This window comes from Pristis pectinata, chromosome 1 (assembly GCF_009764475.1).
Source record: "Pristis pectinata isolate sPriPec2 chromosome 1, sPriPec2.1.pri, whole genome shotgun sequence".
In the NCBI taxonomy this organism is placed as follows: domain Eukaryota; kingdom Metazoa; phylum Chordata; class Chondrichthyes; order Rhinopristiformes; family Pristidae; genus Pristis; species Pristis pectinata.
The window spans coordinates 83,056,242-83,078,761 of record NC_067405.1 but is presented as its reverse complement, the minus strand read 5'-3'; the positions used below and the strand labels follow the sequence as shown (position 1 = coordinate 83,078,761).

Below are 22,520 nucleotides of genomic sequence, written 5' to 3'. Positions count from 1 at the left end.
GTGAAAGGTTTAATAAGAACCTGAGGGGCAACTTTTTTTACACAGCAGGTGGTAGAGGAAGTGGTTGAGGCAGGTACATTAGACACATTAAAGAAGGATGTGGACAGGTGTATGAATGACATGAGTTTAGAGGGATATGGGCCAAGTGCTGGGAAATGGGATTCGCTTGAATATACATCTTGGTCAGCATGGACAAATATGGACCAAAGGGCCTTTTTCTGTGCTGTACAACTCTATGGCTCTGTGAGTGTTCACTTGCTGCATAATTGCTTTTTTTTTCCAGCAGAGTAATTGCTTCAGGCACAAGCTACAGAAAAATAAAATTCAGTTAATAATGATTGGAGAAAGAGGAAGGGTCAAATAGTCATGCTGGACCGGGGCAGACAGAGATCCTGTTCAACATGCAATTTAGTTAATGGTTGCAATTTGATAGTCCAATTAAGTTAATCGTATTAGATTTATCTTAAATAGTATAAGTAGACCAGCATACATGTGTATGCTGTCTTGCTGGAGATGATTGCTATCTTGATGCATGTTCAATCATAATGTGAGTGGGAACTCAAACTTTGGCCAATAATGCCACCAATTCTAAGCAATATTTTAACACTGCATCTGGTTAATGTAAAACTGCTATGTATGTATTTAAAGTTCCAGTCAGTGCAGTTTGTGATAAAGTTCGGAGTCTTTTAAATTATTTTAAAAATTGTGCTTATTTGATGGTGTTCGCTTGGGCCATTTGAAAATAAATGTTCAAAAACCAAGGAAAAGCAAAAAAAAAAGCTGAAAATCTGCAACAAAGATGGTGTGCTGGAAATATTCAGCAGGAATAGAGAAAGGAAGAGCTGGTGTTGGAGTAGAAGACATACAAGGACGGGGGAGCAGTAATGAACAACGTGTCTCAGAACATAGAATGAGGTGTAGGATCCATACAAGACAGAAACCTACTGGGACAGGAAAGTGGAATCAGAAAAGCTGATCCTTTCCAACCTTGAATGGGTAGGGAATGGAGGGAGATGGACCGTGCAGGTAGATGTGAAGTTTGACTTGGCATCATAGCATCCTATCTGGTTGCATCATGGCTTGGTATGGCAACTGCTCTGACCAAGACCGCAAGGAACCAGCCTCCCCTCCATGGACTCTTATCTAAACTTCTCACTGCCTCAGTAAAGCAGCCAACATAATCAAAGACCCCACCCACCCCAGACATTCTTTCTTCTACCCTCTCCCATTGGGCAGAAGATATAAAAGCTTGAAAGCACATACCATCAGTCTCAAGGATAGCTTCTGTCCCCACTGTTATAAGACTGACACTGTTATAAGTATGATAAGATGAACTCATGACTTCACAACATACCTCGTTATGGCCTTGCACCGTGTCTGCCTGCACTACACTTTCTCTGTAACACTTTATTTTGCATTCTGTTATTGTTTTCCCATGTACTACCTCAATGCACTTATGTGATGAAATGATCTGTATGGATGGCATGCAAAACCAAGTTTTTCTCTGTACCTCAGTACGTGACAATAATAAACTAATTTAGTTGGCACAGATGTCGTGAGCCGAAGGGCCTGTTCTTGTGCTACTGTTCTATGTTCTAACAGGAAAAGTGTATTTGCCACTTGTGAGGAGGAGAATAAAGATTGTTGGAAGATCAGCCAGAATCTGTCCTAGATCCTGGGAATGAGGAGGTATCCACAGTTGGGACAGAATGTGCATGAGGGTAAGCAGGAAGGGGATCCCATAATTTGGGGGATAAATGTCATCCTAACTGGTGTTGAGAGAATAATGTCAGTTTTGTACCTGGTCTCAGGAACCTGGCTTGGTGAGAGAGGTGGGATGACCCAGTCAGTGTGATCCAGTCTGAGATCACAGCATTGGAAAGAGCCCATGTTCCAGGAGGGATATAAAACAGTTGAAATGAAACAGTTCTGATCTTTTGATGATAAATTGAGCCATGTGCCAATTGGTTCAAGGTGAGAGAGATCAACAAGACTTAAGGAATGATGTGAGAATGAGGGGGTTCATTTCATGGCACAAAAACATCACTGGAATGAGCTCCATCTGAACCTGGCCAGAAATAGGATCCAAGTGGAATTGATTGGACACTTCAATCATAGATAGTGTTGGGGTAAAGGAGAGGAAAGGGTTTGAGTGAAAAGGTGCCTATAGTTATAACACCACTGAAAGGCAAGGGGTCAGAGTTGGTCGGAAGATTTTTTGGACACTACAGGAAAAAGGAATAGAACCTAAATCTCAAATATCCACATAACGAGAATGTTTTCACTGAACTATTGGGAATGTGACTTTGTTTGGTGTAAGCTTGTTTACAGTCTTAACAGAACCAATCACAGTATAGGTGTCTGCCTCAGTCAAGAATTCTTGCTGCTTTTTAATAAGAGTAATTTTATTATGTTAAGACTGAAAGCAATTATTTCCACAAAGTAATTATCTAAAATGTACATATTTAATTATAAATTATATGGCTCAATGTTTTTAAGAATACAAATCAGAAAAAAACAGCTAATTTATTTCTCTATTTTCAAAATAAACTGTACATAAAATTAGTTTTTAATGTAAGATATTCAAGATTGGTTTGGTTCAGTCTCCGACAGTACCCAGTGAAAAGGATGGAATAAAAAGATTTTTAAAGGAGTTTCAGTTTTACACACACTAGGTATTTCTGGTAAATCATTTGGATGTCTACTGTTCAGTGAGTTTGTGCATGTCCATTCAATGGTCTAGGTTTACTTTTTATTTCCATATTGTTTTTTACTTGATGTTGACAACTCCCCCACTGCCTTACTGGGATTCAAACTCATGTTTCTGGATCAGTGGACCAAGATTCTGGCTGCTACACTGATGTTTCTGTAGTCCTAATTAATGCAGTTTACTGGAAATGGAAACAAATGGAACAAAAACAGATTCCCATGGACACTATGGCTTACCTGTGATGGTCTGTAATGATCTTAGATTTTAATCCTTAAATACTAGATGTTTTAAAAGAAAATAGCTTCATCTATCTCTCTACCAGAGAGTGCTGAAAATTTCTACTGAAACTAACAAAAACTCACAAATCAATGGTTCTTTATCGATAAAAGGCTGCAAATACAGATGTGTGGACATCCTTGAGTAATATACCTTATGTTATAAACATTTAACCATGGCATTGTTGGAACATTTACCCCTCCACAACCATGTAGAGATTATACTCTCAAACACATTGGAACACAACTTCATGTAATTCTAAAACAAGGACTCAAAAAGCTAAGAGATACTCCGTCAGCGTTAGCTAGCAGTGGGGATGATTTTGGGTGGAATATTGTTTGGTCCATACTCGGCTATATTAATGTCCATGTTGGGGTCTTCCACTCCCGAGATGGTGGATATTTGATCAACTTTGTGCAAGTTTTTAATGATGTTGAAATTTGTTTTGGCTTTTTCCACAAAGTCATTCTGTAGCAGCCAGCCCTCCGACTCGCTGTCTGGGTCGCCCTGGAGCTGGACGTTCTCCATCGCAGTCTGCAGATACCTGACGCCAATCAGAACCGAAATCTGCAGCCAAACAGTAGAAAGTTACTTTGTTAGCAAAGACAGAGAGATGTATCTCTACGGCACTGTGATCAGTTAGGTACTTTTGAAGTGTGATTGGTGGTGCAGTGCAAGAAATGCGATAGAAATTCTGTACACTAAGATCCCACGCATATGCACACAGCATTGTGCGGATGGATAACCTGTTTCACAGGTCCTCCCTGGGTTACGAACGCCCGATTTATAGACAACCCCGTACATAGAAGTGAGTGGTTGGGAGACTGGCGGGATGGATTTGCCAGCTGCTGCGGGCATCTTCTGGGAATCGGGCATTTCCCTGTGCCTTCTCTCCCCACCGACCACCTTTCCCCGAGCTGCAACAATCAGGCTGGGTGGAGCCGAGCAGAGCTGGGAGCGCAGAGCACACTCGCTCACTGAGTCAGGGAGGCCGGCTGGCGGCCGCTCTTCCCGCGCCTGCTGGCTCTCCCGTCTCTGTGATCCTCTCCCACACACTGTTTCTGCTCGTTTCTGACTTACGACCAGTCTGGGTTACGAAGTGTTCTCAGGAACAGAACCCTGTCCTAACCCAGGGACCGCCTGTAGGTTAGGCGGAAATACCAGCCCAGACATAGAGTGGAACTTCGTATCTCCTCCTCAGGCAAGGCCTCAGTTTATCATCTCGTCTGAAAGACAGCACTTCTGACAACACACATTCCGTCAGTGGACCATCTAGGGGGGGTTTCTACCCAACTCTCTGAATGGATTTTGACCCACAACCTTCTGACTGAGAGGCTGGGAGTCCTCCCATCTGAGCCCTGGTTGCAACTGAAAATCATTCACTGTTAAATATCCTAGTTTTAAGTTTCCCGCCAGGTGCAGCCAGCCGCAGCACAAGGGGAAGGGGTTTGTTGCGCACTCTACTCCAGAGGTTTACCTCGAAGAGCCAGATGATTAGCACGGAGAGCCCGATGGACTGCATGATCTGGGTGTAATGATCCAGCAGTGCTTGTCGGCAGCCCGTTGTCCAGTGGTTCAGCTCTTCAGTCAGGTAGTCGTAGTTGTAATGGGCCGAGTTGTTGGTGAGTTGAAACTGGATACAGGGGCGGGGTGAGTTGAGGTTGCAGCAGCTGAAGGGAATGCCATCCAACAAGTACTTCCCATCCACGTTACTCTTCAAACGGCTGCAGAGGGAGGAAAGCTCTCGTATGAACACGACTCATCGCCACGTGACCACAACACCGACTTAGCCTCAGTTCCCCCAAAGGACAAGTCAATGAATCCTCGAAGAAAACCCACCCAGCCCAGTTTACCCAGGCAAGCACTTTGAAAGAGTTGTTCTATTCGTCCCCTTCCTTACTCTTTCCTCGTAGCTGAAAATGGTTAGTTTTGTATATCTAATATCCTTTCGAAAGGTAAGGTCCAATCTGCCTCCACTGCCTGATCAGGTAGGGCTTTTAACATCGTTCCAACTTGCCATCTTTATCTCTCTCTTGTATCTTTTGTCAATTATTCAACATCTGCATCCTTGGGTACTATCAAGATTCTTACTCAATACACAACAAGTGCTGGAGGAAAAACTAGTTTTTCCTCCAGTACTTTGTGGGTATTGCTCCAGATTCCAGCATCTGCAGAATTTCTTGTGCCTCCAAGATTCTTAATCATTTGATTGACAACAGCTTGGATTAAAAATGAGAAGATTAACTGATTACACCAAAACAGTGAAGAACTCTTGAGCCAATTGGTAGTAATATTATTCCCTTTACTATTTTCTGTCACTTTCCTTTGATTGTATCATGCTGTTTATTTGCAGCATATTCCATTAAATTACATTACAATTAGCAGCTGAAGAACCCAACTCGTTTGTTGTTAATCTTTTCTTACATTCAGGGCACTGCCACCACCCCACACTCCCACAGTACAAGAAGTGCCGGAACACTCTCTTGCTCTCTCTTTCCTGCAGACTCTCCCCCAACGTTACTCCATTTAGATGACCCAAGTGGACGAAGCTCTTTGGGAGGTGTAATGGACCCAGGTTAGACACCTGAACATGATGTTATGACGGACACAGAATCATTCTGGTCCGGGCATTAATCAAGTGTTGCTGATTTTGTTTCTTTTCCATCCTGTTGACCTTGCAGGATCCGATTGTCAAAATGCTGCTTTTTACAGGAAAAAGTGGAAATGTAATAAGTCTGTTCTGAACAAACAGGTATTTTTGCTTTCAGAATTTAGCTTAATGGGGATTGCACATTTTGTAAAGGGAATTTAGTCCTGAAAATAATCCATTGCCAAAATGTTTTCTAAAATGAGGTTAATTTGGAATTTGGCGATATTAATAGAAGACAGAAGGGACTGCAGATGCTGAAATCTGGAGCAACACATAAAGTGCTGGAGGAACTCAGCGGGTCAGGCAGCTTCTGTGAAGGGAAATGGACAAGTCAATGTTTCGGGTCGAGACCCTTCATCTGTACCATGTGAAGATGAGTCCAGATGAAGGGTCTCGACCTGAAATGTCAACCGTCCAATTCCCTCCACAGATGCTGCCTGACCTGTTGAGTTCCTCCAGTGCTTTGTGTGATATTAGAAGTATTGGTTTCAATGGGTCTATGAGACACCTTATGAAATGAGCACTGAGTCTTAAAAAAAATGAATTGTTCTGATTTCTACATGGCCTTAGAATTCAAATAGTTTTCATCATAATTTTAAGTTATACTGTATCAGAATCTGTCATTCTTGTTCATTGATCCTTTCAATAGCTGTGTTTCTGTCAGATATGGTGCACATTACAGAAGTGCAGGAACTTTCTCCAATCCTTATAATTCTACCTTATTTCCTCGCTGTTTTTATTCATATTCATTTTATTGCCTTGTAAATGTTATGCTGAGCCTGCTGTCAATCCTCAGATGCGATAACATATTTCATATTGTAATCACTGGTTATATGAAAAAGGTCTCGAGTTCCCTTTGAGCTTTCCGTGTTAATCCTGAAGTGAAGCTTCTTTGTTCACCTCTCCTCGGGCAATCCCTCCGGATCGAGGATGACACTTCCACTCCAGCACTGAGTGGAAGATGCCCGTCTGTGATTTATTTTAACATGGGGTGGCTGACAGGGCGAGGTCTTGGTCCAGTGGTAAGGAGGTCCAAGATAATTAGAGACCAGGCTGTGATGCACAGCATGCAGAATGTGCACACTAGTGAACGCAGACCACACACATTGACCCCCCCCCCCACATACAAACATTGACCGCACACACAGACGCTTGTCATACCACCTTCCTCACATCCCCAGCCTAGTCCCCTCTCTCTTCCAGCTTCCTCTTCCCTCCATTCCCTCCTCCCTCAGTCCTGTACTAACCCCTTCCTTCCCTCAGCCTTTCAACCCTGTGTCAGTAACCACATCAAGTAGTGAGAACGACCTTGCTGGAGTTCGGATGTGAAAGGAGCTAAGTGACCCCAGGCTTCGTACCCACAGTGGCCAGAATCACCTACACCAGTTGTTGCGTTGAGAGGGCAGCCGATGGGAATGGGGCCCTGAGGTTATGGCAGCAAGCGACGGTTAGGAGAAGTTGGACGAGTTCCGTAACCCTGTAACGTGGGGCAAACTGCATTAATCTACGGGTTCCACTGGTTTGGGAAACTGGGGTTTGAGATTCTTGAATTAAACCCAACACAACTGCACTGGAGAAGGAGTGGAACAGGAAGGAGGGTATGTCCACGGGGTGAATATACTGGGCTAAATACTGGGGGGGGGGGGGGTTGGATGGAGGGATGGAGAGAAAATGGAAACGTCTCAAGTTATAGCTGTTGTTTGAGTCTCCAAGCAGCCAAATTCAATAAATCTATTTAAGAAGAAGGCAGATATATTGATGCCAAAGGGAACCACAGGATATGGGGAGCAGGGATGATAGTATTGAATGGTGGAGTGGGGCCGAATAGCCACTCCAGCTCCTCTTTTCTATCCTATCATGCCCCACCCCTGGCCCGCCCCCCTCCCCGCCCCATTTCCCTTCCACTTACTCCTGGACCTCTTTGGAGTTCATATCCAGATAGCGTGAGCTGATCCACTGGGTCTCGAACCAGTCCCTGAAGCCGTTGTTGCCGCAGCAGCGGAACTCGATGTGCAGCTCGTCCATGGTCTTCTTGAGGAAGCAGCGGCCCGGGGTGTCCGTGTCCTTGTAGAACCTCATGGCGCGCTGGAGGCCCAGGTAGAGGGACTCCTCCAGCGCGCCCCTCATGCTGTAGCACATCAAGGCCCCCACCAGGATGCAGAAAGTGAAGAAGAAGGTGCAGATGATGTAGGGAAGCATGAGCAGCCTCCAGCGGGAGAACTTGTTGTCCCAGCAGTCGTGGCAGATCTTGCCCCCCAGAAGGTTGATGCCGCAGGCGATGGCTCCCACCGCCACCAGCATGTTGGGGACAGAGGTCGACCCCTCGCTCGCCATCACCTCGCGGCGTTTCCTCATCTCCAGGCTCAGGTAGACCCCCAGGCTGATCAAAACCAACCCCGACAGCACCGACACCCAGTTCAGGATCCACAGCGCCTGGGCCAGTTTGTCTCTCCTGTTCCTGGTGAACCGCACTCCCAGAACAGCCATGGCCGAGGCCGCCTGGAGACTCGGCCCGAGCGCGGCCCTGACGTGAGGTCACGGGGAAACCTTCCTGCAAAAGGCAAATTCATCACCGACACGTTTTTGAATGATTTTAACTCGACTCGCTTTTTAAAAAAAGTTGTTAAATTAAAACCGAGAATGCGGGAATCGGGGCTAATGTTTCAGGAACTGTCTGAGGTGTGTAAAAAAAACTTCAGCGGAGCGTCCGCAATGAGCCCGCGGCAGGTCAGGCGGCCACTGTGGGGAGGGGCAGGTCGTCCATTCCCGCCCTGGTGACAGGTTTAACAGCCGAGCGGGCAAAAGGCGGGAGAGGTTCGGTGGCAAAAGGCGACCGAGCAAAAAGATGGTGTTGGCGAGGAAAGGTGGGTGTCGGAAGGCAGGAGAGCTGGGACACGGGGGGTTGGGGGTCGCCCATTCCCAACCCGGACTCGAATCCGGCCTCACCCACAATGTTGCAACCCTCCAGCAGCTCTCCGCCACCACCCGGCTCTGAGCAAGTAACAGAACCATTGACTATTTCTCTCCCTGCAGACGCTGCCTGACCTGCTGAGTGTTTCCAGGAGTCTCTGTTTTTTTTAATTTAAGGTTTCTGTAGGATCTTGATTTCCATTGGGCCTGACCAAACCTTGTTCTAGCTCACAAAGTAATACAGCAGGGAAACAGCCCCTTCGGCCCATCTGGTCCATGCCGACCAAAATGCCCACATAATCTAGTCCCATTTAGGCCCATAGTTAGTCCCGCGTTAGGCCCAAATCCCTCTAAACCTTTCCTATCCATGTAACTGTTCAAATGTCTTTTAAATGCGGTTATTGTGCCTGCCTCAACGGCTTCCTCTGGCAGCTGGTTCCATGTACCCACCACCCTCTGCAACAACAAGCTGTCCCTCAGGTTTCTATTAAATCTTTCCCCTCTCGCCTTAAACCCATTCCCTCGAGCTCTTGGTTCCCTTTTCCGGGGAGAAAGACTGTGTGCATTCACCCTATCTATGCCCCTCATAATTTTATAGACCTCTAAGGTCACCCCCTTAGTCTCCTACGCCCTAAGGAATAAAGTCCTAGCCCGTCCAATTTCTCCCAAAAATCCATTCCCTCGAATCCTGGCAACATCCTCGTCAATCTTTTCAGTTTAATGGCATCTTTCCTATAACAGGCTGACCAAAACTGAACACAACAGCTTATGTCAATGAGGAATACAATTGGTACAACATACATCTGGGACCTGCCGCCTGCAGCGCACCTGTCCGTTATCTAACCTCCCGGCTCTTTTCCCACTAACTCTTCCTTCCCAGGTGTACATTTGCATCTCCCTTCTGCATCTCCTTTCCAATCTGTGGCGCCAGCACATTCCAGGTCGGGAATGATGAGGATAAACACCCCCCTCCCCCCCCCCCCCCCCGTTACTCACTGCTCTTTGGTCAAATGCTCTCCCCTTATGGATCGACCGCTCCCGCCGTCTACGCCACCAAAGCATGTCGCTCTAGGAGCTAATGCAATACTTTAAACAAACCTTCGCGGTGGAGCGGGAGTTCCGCTGCTGCGGGGCTGCTCCGGAGCGGCTGCGGATGAAGCCATTGGCAGCGCCACTTGTGAAGCGGACGGAGTTAGCCGACTGGCCAGACCAGAGTTAATCAGCGGTTAATGGATTTAAGTGGAACACCGTCTGCCACCGCTGTAATCCTCCAGAAATAAACACGGCGCCAAATGTGATCCAGAACTTTCCTGACTTCTTTAACAATTACTGTAACCGTGCTGAATAGAAGTGGTGACACTGATATTGGAGTGTTTAAGGCAAAGGTATTTTAGGTGGTATATTCGCCCGTTGGATGTAAGAAAATCAAAAGCGAATCTTTCCAATACTAATTTGGACCGAATTAGTTCCAATACTAATTTAAACCACTTCACTGGGTCAGATCCGGCGCTCAACGCCTTCAAGTACCTGGGCTTCAAAGAGAGGGCGAGGCAGCCAGTGAAGTTCTGGGACGGGGGAGGGGAGGGAGCGTCCTGTACACAGACCAGGAGGAGGGACCGGCGGGGACAGGACCTCACACTCACTGCTTCACGGGCGGCCTTAGGGCAACGACTGCAAGTTCAGTTCTTGTCCAGTTGCAGCCTTCCCTGCGATTGATAAACGGTGCCAGGGAAGTTAAAAAAAACTATTTCATAAAATGTTTTGTGTACTCAACAAGTCAGGCCGCGTGTGTGGGGGCAGAAACTGAGTCAACGTTTCAGGTCGGAGATATTTTCCGTTTTTGTTTCGGATTTCCAGCATCTGCAGTTTTTATTTTTCACGGTGGGACTCTGCCGCCTTTACAGAGGTGTCAAATGACGAGCGCCGTCCTTCCGTGTCCGGGGTCCGTTCCCGCGACAGCCCGCACCCTGTCCCGTGTCTGTCACACCGGCACCTGGCAGCGAGGGCCGGAGACCGCAGCTCGGACTCCGGCCCCTCCCCCCCCCCGCATTTCCCCCGCACTCCGCCCCTTCCTACCGCAATTTCCCCGCCCCTTCCCTCCCGCATTTCCCCCGTACTCCCCTCGCCTTCCCTCTCGCAATTACCCCGCACTCCCTCCCCTCCCGCACTGCCTCTCAGCGTCTGTTCTCTGGTTCATAAATGTAAGTTTCCTTTGCGGCGACGGTACCCCTGTTTCGGTGGAAGTGCCTTCAATGTTTGCTCTGTTGGGCTGCCGCGCCTCGGCGATGTTCGCGGCACCTTCTGTCCGCCCACATCCCCCGCCCCCTGCAGACGCCGGCCTGATGTTCACTGGCATTGATGGGGAAGTTAGAAGGTGCTTCCTCGCAGCAACTGTTTGACGCAGCAAAAGCCACCAAAGCCCGGGTCCCACGACGACTCCTCAGCTGCGTTCTCGAGAAGAAGGTCGCAGGGTAACTCCCGCACATCATTATGTGGCCACTGGGGAGAGGGTTTCTGCGGCAGCTCCATCTGGACGCTCCGACTTCCTGCTGTCATTCAGCATACTTCTTAGGCCGTCCCTGGGGATCCAGGATGACCTGCCCCCATGCCCGTTCTGATGAGGCACAAGTGGGAACGGCAGACTCTCCACAGCTGGAGGTTGTTGGTGAAGTGCTGCAGTCCTCCTGTCACTTCCACAAGGGCCTCTAGGTGCTCCTGATTCATGGGCTTGAGGTTGTCAGTGCCATCCAGAATGTTTCTCCTCCACTTTGAGCAGTAATGGGCCAGATGTTCTGAGGAGTGGGGATGTTGTGATTTTTCAAGGCGTCTGTGAACACATTCTTTGTCTTGTCCATCTGGTGAGATCTTCCCAGGAGAGAACTTAGAAAAGAGTTTTTCAGGAGTCTGGTGTCAGGCAGAGGGTTGTTGACCTGGGAGGGTGTGCTGACGCTGGCTTGCTCATAATACTCACATACAAAGGAAGTATAGATAACCCTTCATTGTGTTTCATGAGCAAACCTTCACTTACTCGCAATGGGACAACAGGTAAATGATCCAATAGCGATCGGCTGATCCATTCTAATATAATGGAGAGATTTATTTCAGCCACCCGGCACGGTAGCGGTTAGCGAACGCTATTACAGCGCCAGCGACCCGGGTTCAATTCCGGCCACTGTCTGTAAGGGCAGTTCTCCCTGTGTCTGTGTGGGTTTCCTCCGGGTGCTCCGGGTTCTTCCCACATTCCAAAGATGTATGGGTTAGGAGCTGCGGGCACGCTATGTTGGCGCTGGAAGAGTGGCGACACTTGCGGCTGCCCCCAGCTCATTCTCAGCAGCGCAAAAAGACGCATTTCACTGTGTTTCGATGTACATGTGACTAATAAATAAATATCTTTTAAAAATCTATCCAGTATCCGAATGATTAGAGAGGACTCTGGATTCTCCCGCACCTCACACCTGCGTATTTTGTAGACTAAATACAGATCCTGATGGCCAGGCTGAATCAAATCTTCATTGTAAATGCACACGTGATATCCAGATCAATCCTGTCTGCATCTGGTAATCCCCTGGTTCCTGTGTAAGCGTTTGGTTGGGTCGCTAACTCTCTTGTCCATGAACCTTGGTGAAATTTACATGATCCAGTAGGGACTGCATTATGACTGGACCTTGGCAATGCCCTTTCCATAGTGATGTTTGATGCCAATCCCATTGACCAGTTCAACTGTGGCTCTCTAGTGGTGATGCTCAGACGGCGCCTTCACCCGTGCTTAATTAAGTGGGAACAGAAGGCCATGCAGCTTGGTCGTGCTGATCGTATCTTGGTTGTATTTACTCACCTCTTCTGTGATGCCCACAACTTACAGAAGGCTCATTTCCAGGTAACCCCTAATGTTTACAACCCCTGAACAAGGGAACTCTGGGTGTCCACAACCCTGTGTGTGAAATGGGATTCCTGATCTTACTTCTGAGATTTAATCTTTAGTTCTGGATTCCTTCGCTAGAGCAAATGGCTTATCTATATCTGCCCTGGCTGTCATATTATTTAATCACATAAATACCTTAAGCAGATCACCCCTCCATTCACGACACACAGGGGAATGTGAGCCTGGTGATGTAATCCTGCTATCTCCCTCCTTGGCACCCAGTGACCAACAGCCACCAAACATCAGGAATGCTGTGAATGATGAAGTGAAAGAAAGCAAACTCTAAACTCCGTCTCTCACACACTTATGCCCAATCGTGTCTTTAACAGAATATCAGATACCCGGATACATCTTAGACCCGTCAATCTTTATTGTCCCTTAAGACAAAATAGTTCCTCATTCTCTTTCCAATAACTTAATAACACAAAATACAAGTTCTTTTCTCCCTTGGATGATATTGTATATCGTCCGTTACTACACGGTAATATTATTTTCGACATTGGATTGAGCTGTCTCTACCGGAAATGCCTCTTGTCTCCCTGTGCAGACACACTGCAATACAGCACAGTGCACGTCCAGTAATGCTGATGGTTCCCACAAGGAGGTGTTCTCTTCATCAAGCTGAAAATTGTCCTACGTTTTAGTTCGACTGGAAAGACTGAATGTATCCCTGAAAGTGGCCTGTATAGTTGTAACAAAACATTAATGTCATCGGGTCACAGTGCAGTTAAAAACCAGGAAGAGTTACGGACCTGGAAAAACTAGCTCTGTACCTTTCACTACGTACACTGCCTGACCTGCTGAGTATCCCTGATGTTTTCTGGTTTTAGGTCACACAGTAAATTCAGCTGAAAAATAATTTTGATCCAATTTGGTTTTATTGCTCCAAATTTATGAAGTTAAACCCACTGCCCTGGTTTCAAGTAAATATACAACACCTCCCCCTGCAAGTTATAAGTGAAATTGCTGCTTCAGTCTCCCAAGCAGTGAATTCCAGGTCACAGCAGTTAACTGCATGAATAAACATCTCATCGCTACCCCCCACCCCCGCCCCCAACCCCCCTGCCTCTAGTGCCGTCAGTCTGCTGCCGGCCTTCCCTCTCCTGCCAGGGTAAGAGTTTATCTCTAGAGACACCAGAAACTGCAGATGCTGGAAATCTGGAGCAACACACAAAGGTGCTGGAGGAACTCAGCAGGTCAGGCAGCATCTATTGAGGGAAATGGACAGTCGACATTTTGAAGGGTCTTGACCCGAAACGTCGACTGTCCATTTCCCTCCATAGATGCTGCCCGACCCACTGAGTTCCTCCAGCGCCTTTGTGTGTTGTTCAAGAGTTTATCTCTATCCACTTTATCAAGCTGCTCACAGTTTAGAACCCTCTCCAATCCAAAACAATCCTAATTTCCTTATTCTCTGAATATAACTGAAGCCTCCCACGTCCTGTTGACATGACAAATCCAAACCTACTGCTCCATCTTTATAAGAAAAACAATTGCATTTATATATCTCCTTTAACAGAGTGAAACATCACAGGGCACTTCATTGGAACTTCACACAATAGAATATGATTTTGGATAGACAAGGAGAATGGACCAAGCATCTGGACAGATGGGGAAATGGAACCAAACCTCTGGATGGGTAGGGTTATTGTTCAACAGGGAAGGGAGATTGGCTAGTGTGGGATAGATTGTTTGATGTAGTGGGTGGAGGTAATTTGTGAAAGTACAGCATTAAAGGAAACAGGCTGCAGGAAAATAATACCTAGGGAACTGAGGGCATAATGTGCAGCAGAGGCAGAAATGGATCAATGACAAAAACCTCCAAGTACTTGAAATACTTACATTGGAAGTAGACAGCTGAGATGTGACCTTGTTATGATAAAGAAAATCTTCAGGAGAGTAGATGTACCCTTACCTAGGATTGCGCTATTACCCAATGTTGCCAATTCATAACAGCACACAATAAAAACACACCAGACAATGACTTTGCCTAACAGTTATACTTCTTTATTAATCATGATTAGTTCAGATAACTCAAAGGTTCACTACATGGTTTTAAACATTTAACTAATTCTTTAGTTTCACAACTCTTTTACTTTTGTATTCAGATATCCCTCACTGCTGATGAACCTGGCTGGGGTTCGATCTTGGTGAGTTCTTCTCTGACTCCTTGACTCAGGGTTTTCTTTGGTGGTTGGTTTCCAGAGTCACTGCTGTTGGTCATCTTATGAGGCACCTTTTTATACATTTCTTCACATACCTCCCAAACATTACTTAGTCCTTTATTGCCTTTAAACATCCTTAATTCTGATCCATAGCTATACAAGCATGTGTTTCCTTAACTTCTTCAAATTGCTCTTGATGACATCCTACAATTAATTTAACCATTTGGTTCCTAAATTATCAGAGTGTTTATTTGAGGTTTGTAATCTGCCAAATATCCTTTTCCACAGGATGTCAAGTCCCAAATACCTCCATCTGCTTGTCCTGTCTTTTGGACAACTCACAGTGGGAGGTTTACGATGGGATAGTTCACAGGGCTGTAATTGAGACTGACCAGGTATTCATTACATGACTTTCCTTCACTGTGCCCCTTTGTTCTGTGGTTCCTAGCATCTCTTCCTAGGCAGCAGAGTATCCTCCCAAAGCCTGATGGGATACTTGACATCGCTCTAGCTGCTGCACCAAGTTGTATGCTCATGGATAATGGAGCACAGCTTTGATTAAACAAGAAATATGTCAATATAGTTAATAGACACAGAGTGGGATGGTGGGTTTTATATATTTTAAGATGGATACTTTAATGGCAGTTTGGATATTTAAGGTAAAGCAAGATAAAAGCCCAAGTAGTACAATATGATCCCACCACCAGCCACATCTTCCCCACCCCTTTCAGCTTTCCACAGGGACCAGTCTCTCCATGACTCCCTGGTTCCCTCATCTGCCCACTCACCTCCCTTATTTGGTTCCATGCTTGGGAGAGCTGGCTAATTGGATACAGAATTGGCTTGATGGTAGAAAGCAGAGGGTGGTGGTGGAAGGTCTATTCTCGGACTGGAGGCCTGTGACAAGTGGTGTGCCTCAGGGGTCGGTGCTGGGCCCAATTGTTTTTTGTCATCTATATTAACAATTTGGACAAGAGTGTACAGGGCATGGTTAGTAAGTTTGCTGGTGGCACTAAAATAGTGGACAGTGAATAAGTTTATCAAAAATTACAGGGGATCTTGATCTGCTGAGTAAGTGGGCCGAGGAATGGCAAATGGAGTTTAATTTGGACAAGTGCAAGGTGTTGCATTTTGGAAAGTCAAATCAAGGTAGGACTTTCACAGTGAATGGTAGGGCCCTGGGGAGTGTTGTAGAAGAGAGGGACCTTGGAGTACAAGTACATGGTTCACTGAAAGTGGAGTCACAGGTAGACAGGGTGGTGAAGAAGGCTTTTGGCACGCTGGCCTTCATAAGTCAGGGCATTGAGTATAGAAGTTGGGTGGTCATAATGCAGTTGTACAGGATTCTGGTGAGACCGCACTTGGAATATCTGTCATGGTTCCGAGTGCTGGTTCTCGATTCTGCCCCTTATCCCCATTGATGGTGCCTTGTTGTGCAGCACATGGTTTCCATGCACTACTATTTGCCTAATGACACACACCAGAGTTCCATCAGGAGACTAGTATAAGAACCCTCGTTTCACAAACACTGGTTGCCAGATTATTGGTCTATCTCTGGGTATACTTTGTCTCCTGGCTGCTTAGAGCTGTCAACGCCACAGCAGTCCCGATTTTGCTGTTTCTCCTAGAAAACCCTGTTTCTGTGTCAGGACTCGGCCTCAGAGCCCTGAGGCAAGATTCCTTCTGTTCGCTGTTCTGTGTTTGGTTCTGAGGAAGCATCCTGACTCCAGTCTTGGACTGGCGTTCTGCATTTGGGTTCTCTGCTATCTTGTTCTTCATGTGACATTGTGCCAGTATTGTGTTCAGTTTTGGTCATCCTGCTATAGGAAAGATGTTTTAAACTGGAAAGAGTGTAGAAAAGGATGATGCCTGGACTTGGACTGAGTTATAGGGAGAGGTTGGACAGGTCATTACTTTCCTCCTTGAAGTGTAGGAGGCTGAGAGGTGTATAAAATCATGAGGGGCATAGATAGGGTGAATGCACTTGGTCTTTTTTTCCCCACAGTTGGACTATCAAGAACTTGAGGTTTAAGGTGAGAGGAAAGACTTGAGGAACATGAGGCAATTTTTTTTACACAGTGGGTGCCAGAGGAAGTGGTTGAGGCAGGTACAATAACAACTTTTAAAAGGCAGTTGGACAGGTACATGGATTGGAAAAGTTTAGAAGGTTATGGGCTAAATGCTGGCAAATGAGACTAGTGTGGATGGGGTATCTTGGTCAGCATGGTCCAGTTGGGCCAAAGGGCCTTTTTCTGTGCTGTATGACTCCACCTTCCTTTCCTATCAGATTCCATCATCTGCAGCCATTTGTTGCCTCCACCCATCACCTCCCAGCCTCTGTCATTATCTCACCCTTTCCTCCTCCATCTGCCTATTACCCCTTCTCACCTGGATCCACCTATTGCTTCCCAGCTCTTGCTCCACCCCTTCCCTCCATCTCTTTACACTGGCTATCTTCCCTCTGCCCTTCAGTCCAGATGAAGGGTGTTGACCTGAAACACTGACCGTCCATTTCTCTCCACAGATGCTGCCTGACCTGCTGAGTTCCTCCAGTAGTTTGTTTTTTTGCTCAAGACCCCATTTGTTGGTGGATGGTCCCAGGTTGGAAATGGCTAAAGCTTGATGCTTTGGGCCCTATGTCCTGAAATAAGTTATTTTAGTGGGAGTGAAGTATGTATTTAAGTGTGTCTGGCAAAATAGCATGGGTGATTAGTCTCTGGAAGCTTCTCTGGTTGCCAGAAAGTCTGAGTGCAATTTCCTGGTAACTCCTGAAAATGGCCACAGACTTCTTTTACAGAATATTGCATCTTCTAATCCTTTGTAAATTATTGAGAACCAAGCCACTTACAATCCATCTTGTCAAATGTGTTCCTATTCTCATATCATGTTTCAGGGTATATTATTTCAGTAATGATCAACATACCTCTAGAGTGCTGGATCAATAACACTCAGCCTTGGAGACTGATGATGACCCTCAGTCTATCTTTGCTCCTGCTACAGTATTCCCCGTCAATGAGGAAAGTGTTGCTTAATGGCTCAGAATTTTCTGGTAAAATAATGAGGATACTAATACTGCTCATCATCATCTATGCACAAATGGCACAGCAACTGCAGGTGAGGGGCTGGTGTTAAGCACCTGTCTACAATCTCCTGTGTTGTGCCACCCTGCCACAGTTTTGGAGAAATAGCATCTCTGCCTCACCACTGACGTGCATTGAATGATATGAAGTTGATGCGTCCGGCAGATTTGGGCTAAACTTGTCCTTTCTGGTCTAGGTACCCTGCCAGCAACACAAGTGTGTTATTGTCAGTCAACCTGACTGGCCCTGAGATGAAATATTACTTGTGTTGAGTGAAATTCTGCTTTTAATTGCATCTCACCTTTTTTCTGTCACCTTTATTCCAAATTTTCTGTACATCCCTTTGCTTTTCTTATTTTGTCCAACTTAATGTTGAATTTGCCCTCTTGAGTCCATGTGCTATTAATTTCATGCTTCAATATACTGTACTTGGTTAAGAGGCCAGTAAAGATTATCAGGTCAGATCCAATTCAGACCTGGTGTATTTGGTATTATATTTCACTGGGCTACACCGTGGTTCAGCTTGTAGAGCTGCTGCCTCAGCTCCAACATCCTGGGAACTGAGACTCCGAGGAGCACCAAGAATGTTGCCTTTGTTTTTCCCAGCATTTAAACAGAAGATCTGCTGATCCAGTCCTGGGGCAGGAAGCTGCTGTCTGCCCCAGGTCCATGGGGTTTACACTCTGGCTGTGGCATCACAGTGGTCACCTACCCCAGGCTGACAGATGGTGCATCTCACCCTGAGGTCACCTGCCCCCTCCTCCCCAGTCACTTGCTGCTTCCCCCACTGCAAGACAGCAGCTTGCACTCTGAGCTTTGTTAAATCATTTTGTTTCTCCATATCTGAAATATCATGACTTACTTTCTTTGCTGATATTGCTATATTTTTATTTTGAATTTCAGATTTGTAGATTCTACTCCCCCTCCCCCCCCTCCCCCAATGTTTCCTTCTCCTGTACAAGGCAGTGTATGATGAGATTAGACAAAAGACAGTTTATTCTTTCATCTCAGGGGAAGCAAGTAGAAATTTAAAAATAACCTCTTGTACAGACATGAAATCGAGATCATTCCAGAACATACTCCTTTTCCCAGGGAGGAGGTGCTAAAAACAAGAGGGCGTAGGTTTATGATCAGAGGCGAGAGACTTAAAAGGGACATCCGGGGCAGCTTCTTCAGGCAAAGGGTGGTGCGTATTGGGAATGAGCTGCCAGAAATTGTGGTTGAGGCGGGTGCATGAGCAACATTTAAAAGCCATCTAGATGAGTACATGGATAGGAGGGGTTTAGAGGGCTATGGGCCAAACACTGGCAGATGGGACTAGCTCAGTGGCAACACAGTCGGCATGGATGAGTTGAGCCGATGTTATAGGGTCCATGCTGTATGACCCTATAACATACAACCAGCCTTTGTGTGGTGTTTGGTGTAACGTGGTTAATGGAACATATGGACCCAGTAGCCAATTTACACAGAGCAATACAGTAATGACTAGATAACATTCCTCTTAATGCTGTTGAATGAGGGATGAATATCAACCAGGATACTAGGAATACCCCAGTTCAGATGCAAGTCATCAACCTGAAACATTAACTTTTTCTTCCTCCACCTTACCTGCTGAGTATTTCCAGCATTCTTTGTTTTTACTTTGCAGTTTGAACAGCTGTCTTGTTCTTCTCCAAAATGGTGTCACCTGACAGAGCAGACAGGACCCCAGTTCACTCAGTTTCACCCAGCACACTCATTGGATCTCCAACAGCTCAGCATTTGTCTGGACAAAGTGACCCTTCAAAGGATGTCCAAGTCCACTGGCATGGAACCATGTGGCTGGGAGCAATTGTCCACCTGAAAATTCTAGCAGGCCAAGAATGAAGAGCTCCACGTGGTGAACAGTAGTCGGTTAAATAGAATCCAACCAACCAGTGGCAAAGCTGCGGCAATTTCTTCAAATGAAACTTTGAAATGGAGCACATCAGCTGTGAAAACTGCTTTACTCAGTTGTGTAATCGTGAACATGGATTTTGCAGGCAACAGGAAGTTGTGAACACCAACAACTTGCCAACCCCAGACAACTGGGATTTTTGTTTTTAAATTAATACACCAGGTGTGGACATTGTTTTCAAGGTCAGCTTTTAGTGTCTATCCCTAAATGCCATAGTGCCGGACTGTTTGCTGGACTATTTCTGAACATAGAGATTAAGCACACACTGCTCTGCATCCCCAGCAGTGATCAATGCACCCTCAGTGTGTCTTTAACCTCTAACCAAGCCCTCTGCAGAATGTATGGACTTAGACAGGAGCTCAAACAAAATGCCTGTGCCGCTTATTCAAGAGTTGTCGCTCAGAAATTGTCATTCTGAAGCTTTCTACAAAACATTGTTGCAACTCAGAGTTGTTAGTCACGTATTGCAGTCCTTAAAGGATAACAGGCTTAAAGAACAATTGTTTATAACTAATGTATATGCTTCAGGATCCAAAGTGAACTGGATGGGTTTTTAACAGTAACTCAGCAGCCATGGCCATTGTTTCCATTATGGATACAAGTATGTTATTCTAGGTGATTCTTTTTTTAATGATTTAGCATGGTAGCGTAGCGGTTAGCGTGACGCTATTACAGCGCCAACGATCGGGGTTCAATTCCCGTCACTGTCTGTAAGGAGTTTGTATGTTCTCCCGTGTCTGCGTGGGTTTCCTCCAGGTGCTCTGGTTTCCTCCCACATTGCAAAGACGTATGGGTAGGTTAATTTGGGTTTAAAATGGGCGGCGTGGACTTGTTGGGCCGGAAGGGCCTGTTACCACGCTGTAAATAAAATTTAAAAAATTTGAATTTAAAAGATTAATTCCTCTGCTATGTGTGGTATTTTAGTTCCTATCTCCAGATTGCTTCTTCATAATTTGGGATTACTAATACAGTACCACAGCCACTATCCATTACTTCCACAAAAATAAGCGCAGAATGGAACCAGTTATTCTGTAGAGAAATCCTGCCAGTTCCATTCCCCAATTATAAATTTATTTCCAAGTGCTGATCTTAAATCCTTTAATCACTTCCATCAACCCTGTGGGAGTGGGTTCCATGTCATTAGCAATTTCCATGTAAAAAGTTCTTCCTCACATTTGCCCCCATTTAAAGTCACAGATGGAGTAACACAGCACGAAAACCGGTCCTTCAGCCCACCAGGTCTGCCCTGAACATCAAGCACCCACCTGCACAAATCCTTCACTAAGTCCATTTTTATTCACCCCACATTCCCATCAATTCATCTACACACAAGGGATAATTTACAGTGGCCAATTAACCTACCAACCTGCACACCTTTGAGATGTGAGAAAAAACTAGAACACCTGGGCAAAACCTGCACAGTCACGGAGAATGTGTAAATTCCACATGAATATCACCTGAGCTCAGGATTTAATCTAGCTTGTCTGAGCTGTGAGGCAGCAATTCTACCAGCTACACCACTATGCCACCCTAAATATCTCTTGCCTGAAACCTTAAGTCCATACTGCACCTTCAACTAATGGGAACAGCTCTCCTTTGCCCATCTTGTATGAGCATATCATAATCTTTTTGACCTCTATCAAATCTCTCCCCAACTTTCTATTGTCCAAGGAGAATACCCCAGCTTCTCTCGTCAAAGTTAAGTTTAGTGCCCTATGCGCAAGTACATGTATGCACAGGTGCAATGAAAAACTTACTTGCAGCAGCATCACAGGCACATAGCATCATATAAGCAGCATTCACAAGAAAAACAAATATAAATTGCACACAATTTTTACAAGAAAGAACATAATTAGAACAAAACAAAACATAGCCCATTTTAGTGCAAAATGGTCAAAGTAGCCCTAGTCTTGCTAAATTGTAGTGATTAGGGTTGTGCCGGTTGGTTCAAGAACCTAATGGTTGAAGGGAAATAGCTGTTTTTGAATCTGGTGGTGTGGAACTTCAGGCTTCTGTACCTCCTGCCCGATGGTAGCTGTGAGAAGATGGCATGGCCCGGATGGTGGCGATCTTTGATGATGGATGTTGCCTTCTTGAGGCAGCACCTCCTGTAAATACTACCGATGGTGGGGAGGGATGTGCCCGTGATGCATTGGGCTGAGTCCACTACCCTTTGCAGCTTCTTATGTTCCTGTGCATTCGTATTGCCGTACCAGACCGTGATGCAACCAGGCACGATACTTTCGACAGTATATCTGTAGAAGTTTGTTAGAGTGTTCAGTGACATGCTGAACCTCCTTGACCTCTGAAGAAAGTAAAGATGCTGGTGCGCTTTCCTTGTGATTATGTCTATGTGCTGGGCCCAGGACAGGTCATCTGATAATGTTAATGCCCAGGAATTTACAGCTGCTGGCTCTCTCCACCACCAATCCCCCAATGTAGACTGGGGCATGTTTGCTCTCCTTACCCTTCCTGAAGTCAACAATCAGTTCTTTAGATTTACTGACATTGAGTGAGTTGTTGTTGCTCTAGCCAGTCCTTGTAATTAAATTCCCTCATTGCTGGAGCCATTCTGGTAAATCTCCTCTACAACCATCAAGGGACTTCACATACTTTCTAAAATGTGAGCTTACCTCTGGAAGGAATATCCTTAAGTTCAGTATAACTTCCCCGCTATAGTACCTTCATTTATGAAGTCCAGCAATCTATGTGGTCTGCCAACTGCCCTCTCAATAAGTTCTGCTATTTTGAAGATCTATATACGTGACCCCCAGGTCCCTCTAATGCTCTGTACTCTTTACAACTGGGTCATCGTCAATATTGCTTCTCCCCATCACTTCTGCCAGATTCCATACCCCTGTGCATACTTTC

At 45.7% G+C, this 22,520-nt stretch overlaps 1 protein-coding gene across 1 annotated transcript; it reads right to left on the bottom strand.

The window, feature by feature from the left end:
• Positions 1 to 2,419: 2,419 nt before the first annotated feature.
• LOC127578413 (photoreceptor outer segment membrane glycoprotein 2-like) lies at positions 2,420 to 10,108 on the bottom strand. The gene is made up of 4 exons (XM_052030419.1): positions 9,645 to 10,108; positions 7,546 to 8,187; positions 4,464 to 4,710; positions 2,420 to 3,553 (listed from the first exon to the last, which is right to left on the bottom strand). Exons 2-4 carry the CDS (start codon positions 8,121 to 8,123, stop codon positions 3,287 to 3,289), a joined length of 1,092 nt encoding a protein of 363 aa, XP_051886379.1. The 5' UTR covers positions 8,124 to 8,187; positions 9,645 to 10,108; the 3' UTR covers positions 2,420 to 3,286.
• Between the last annotated feature and the right edge of the window lie 12,412 nt (positions 10,109 to 22,520).

Excerpts from the sequence above, each read along its gene's own strand:
- LOC127578413 (XM_052030419.1), bottom strand. The coding sequence starts at position 8,123 with ATGGCTGTTCTGGGAGTGCGGTTCACCAGGAACAGGAGAGACAAACTG. Across the intron at positions 4,711-7,545 it reads AACTCCAAAGAGGTCCAGGA|CCGTTTGAAGAGTAACGTGG; the intron begins GTAAGTGGAAGG and ends CTCCCTCTGCAG. Across the intron at positions 3,554-4,463 it reads TAATCATCTGGCTCTTCGAG|ATTTCGGTTCTGATTGGCGT; the intron begins GTAAACCTCTGG and ends GTTTGGCTGCAG.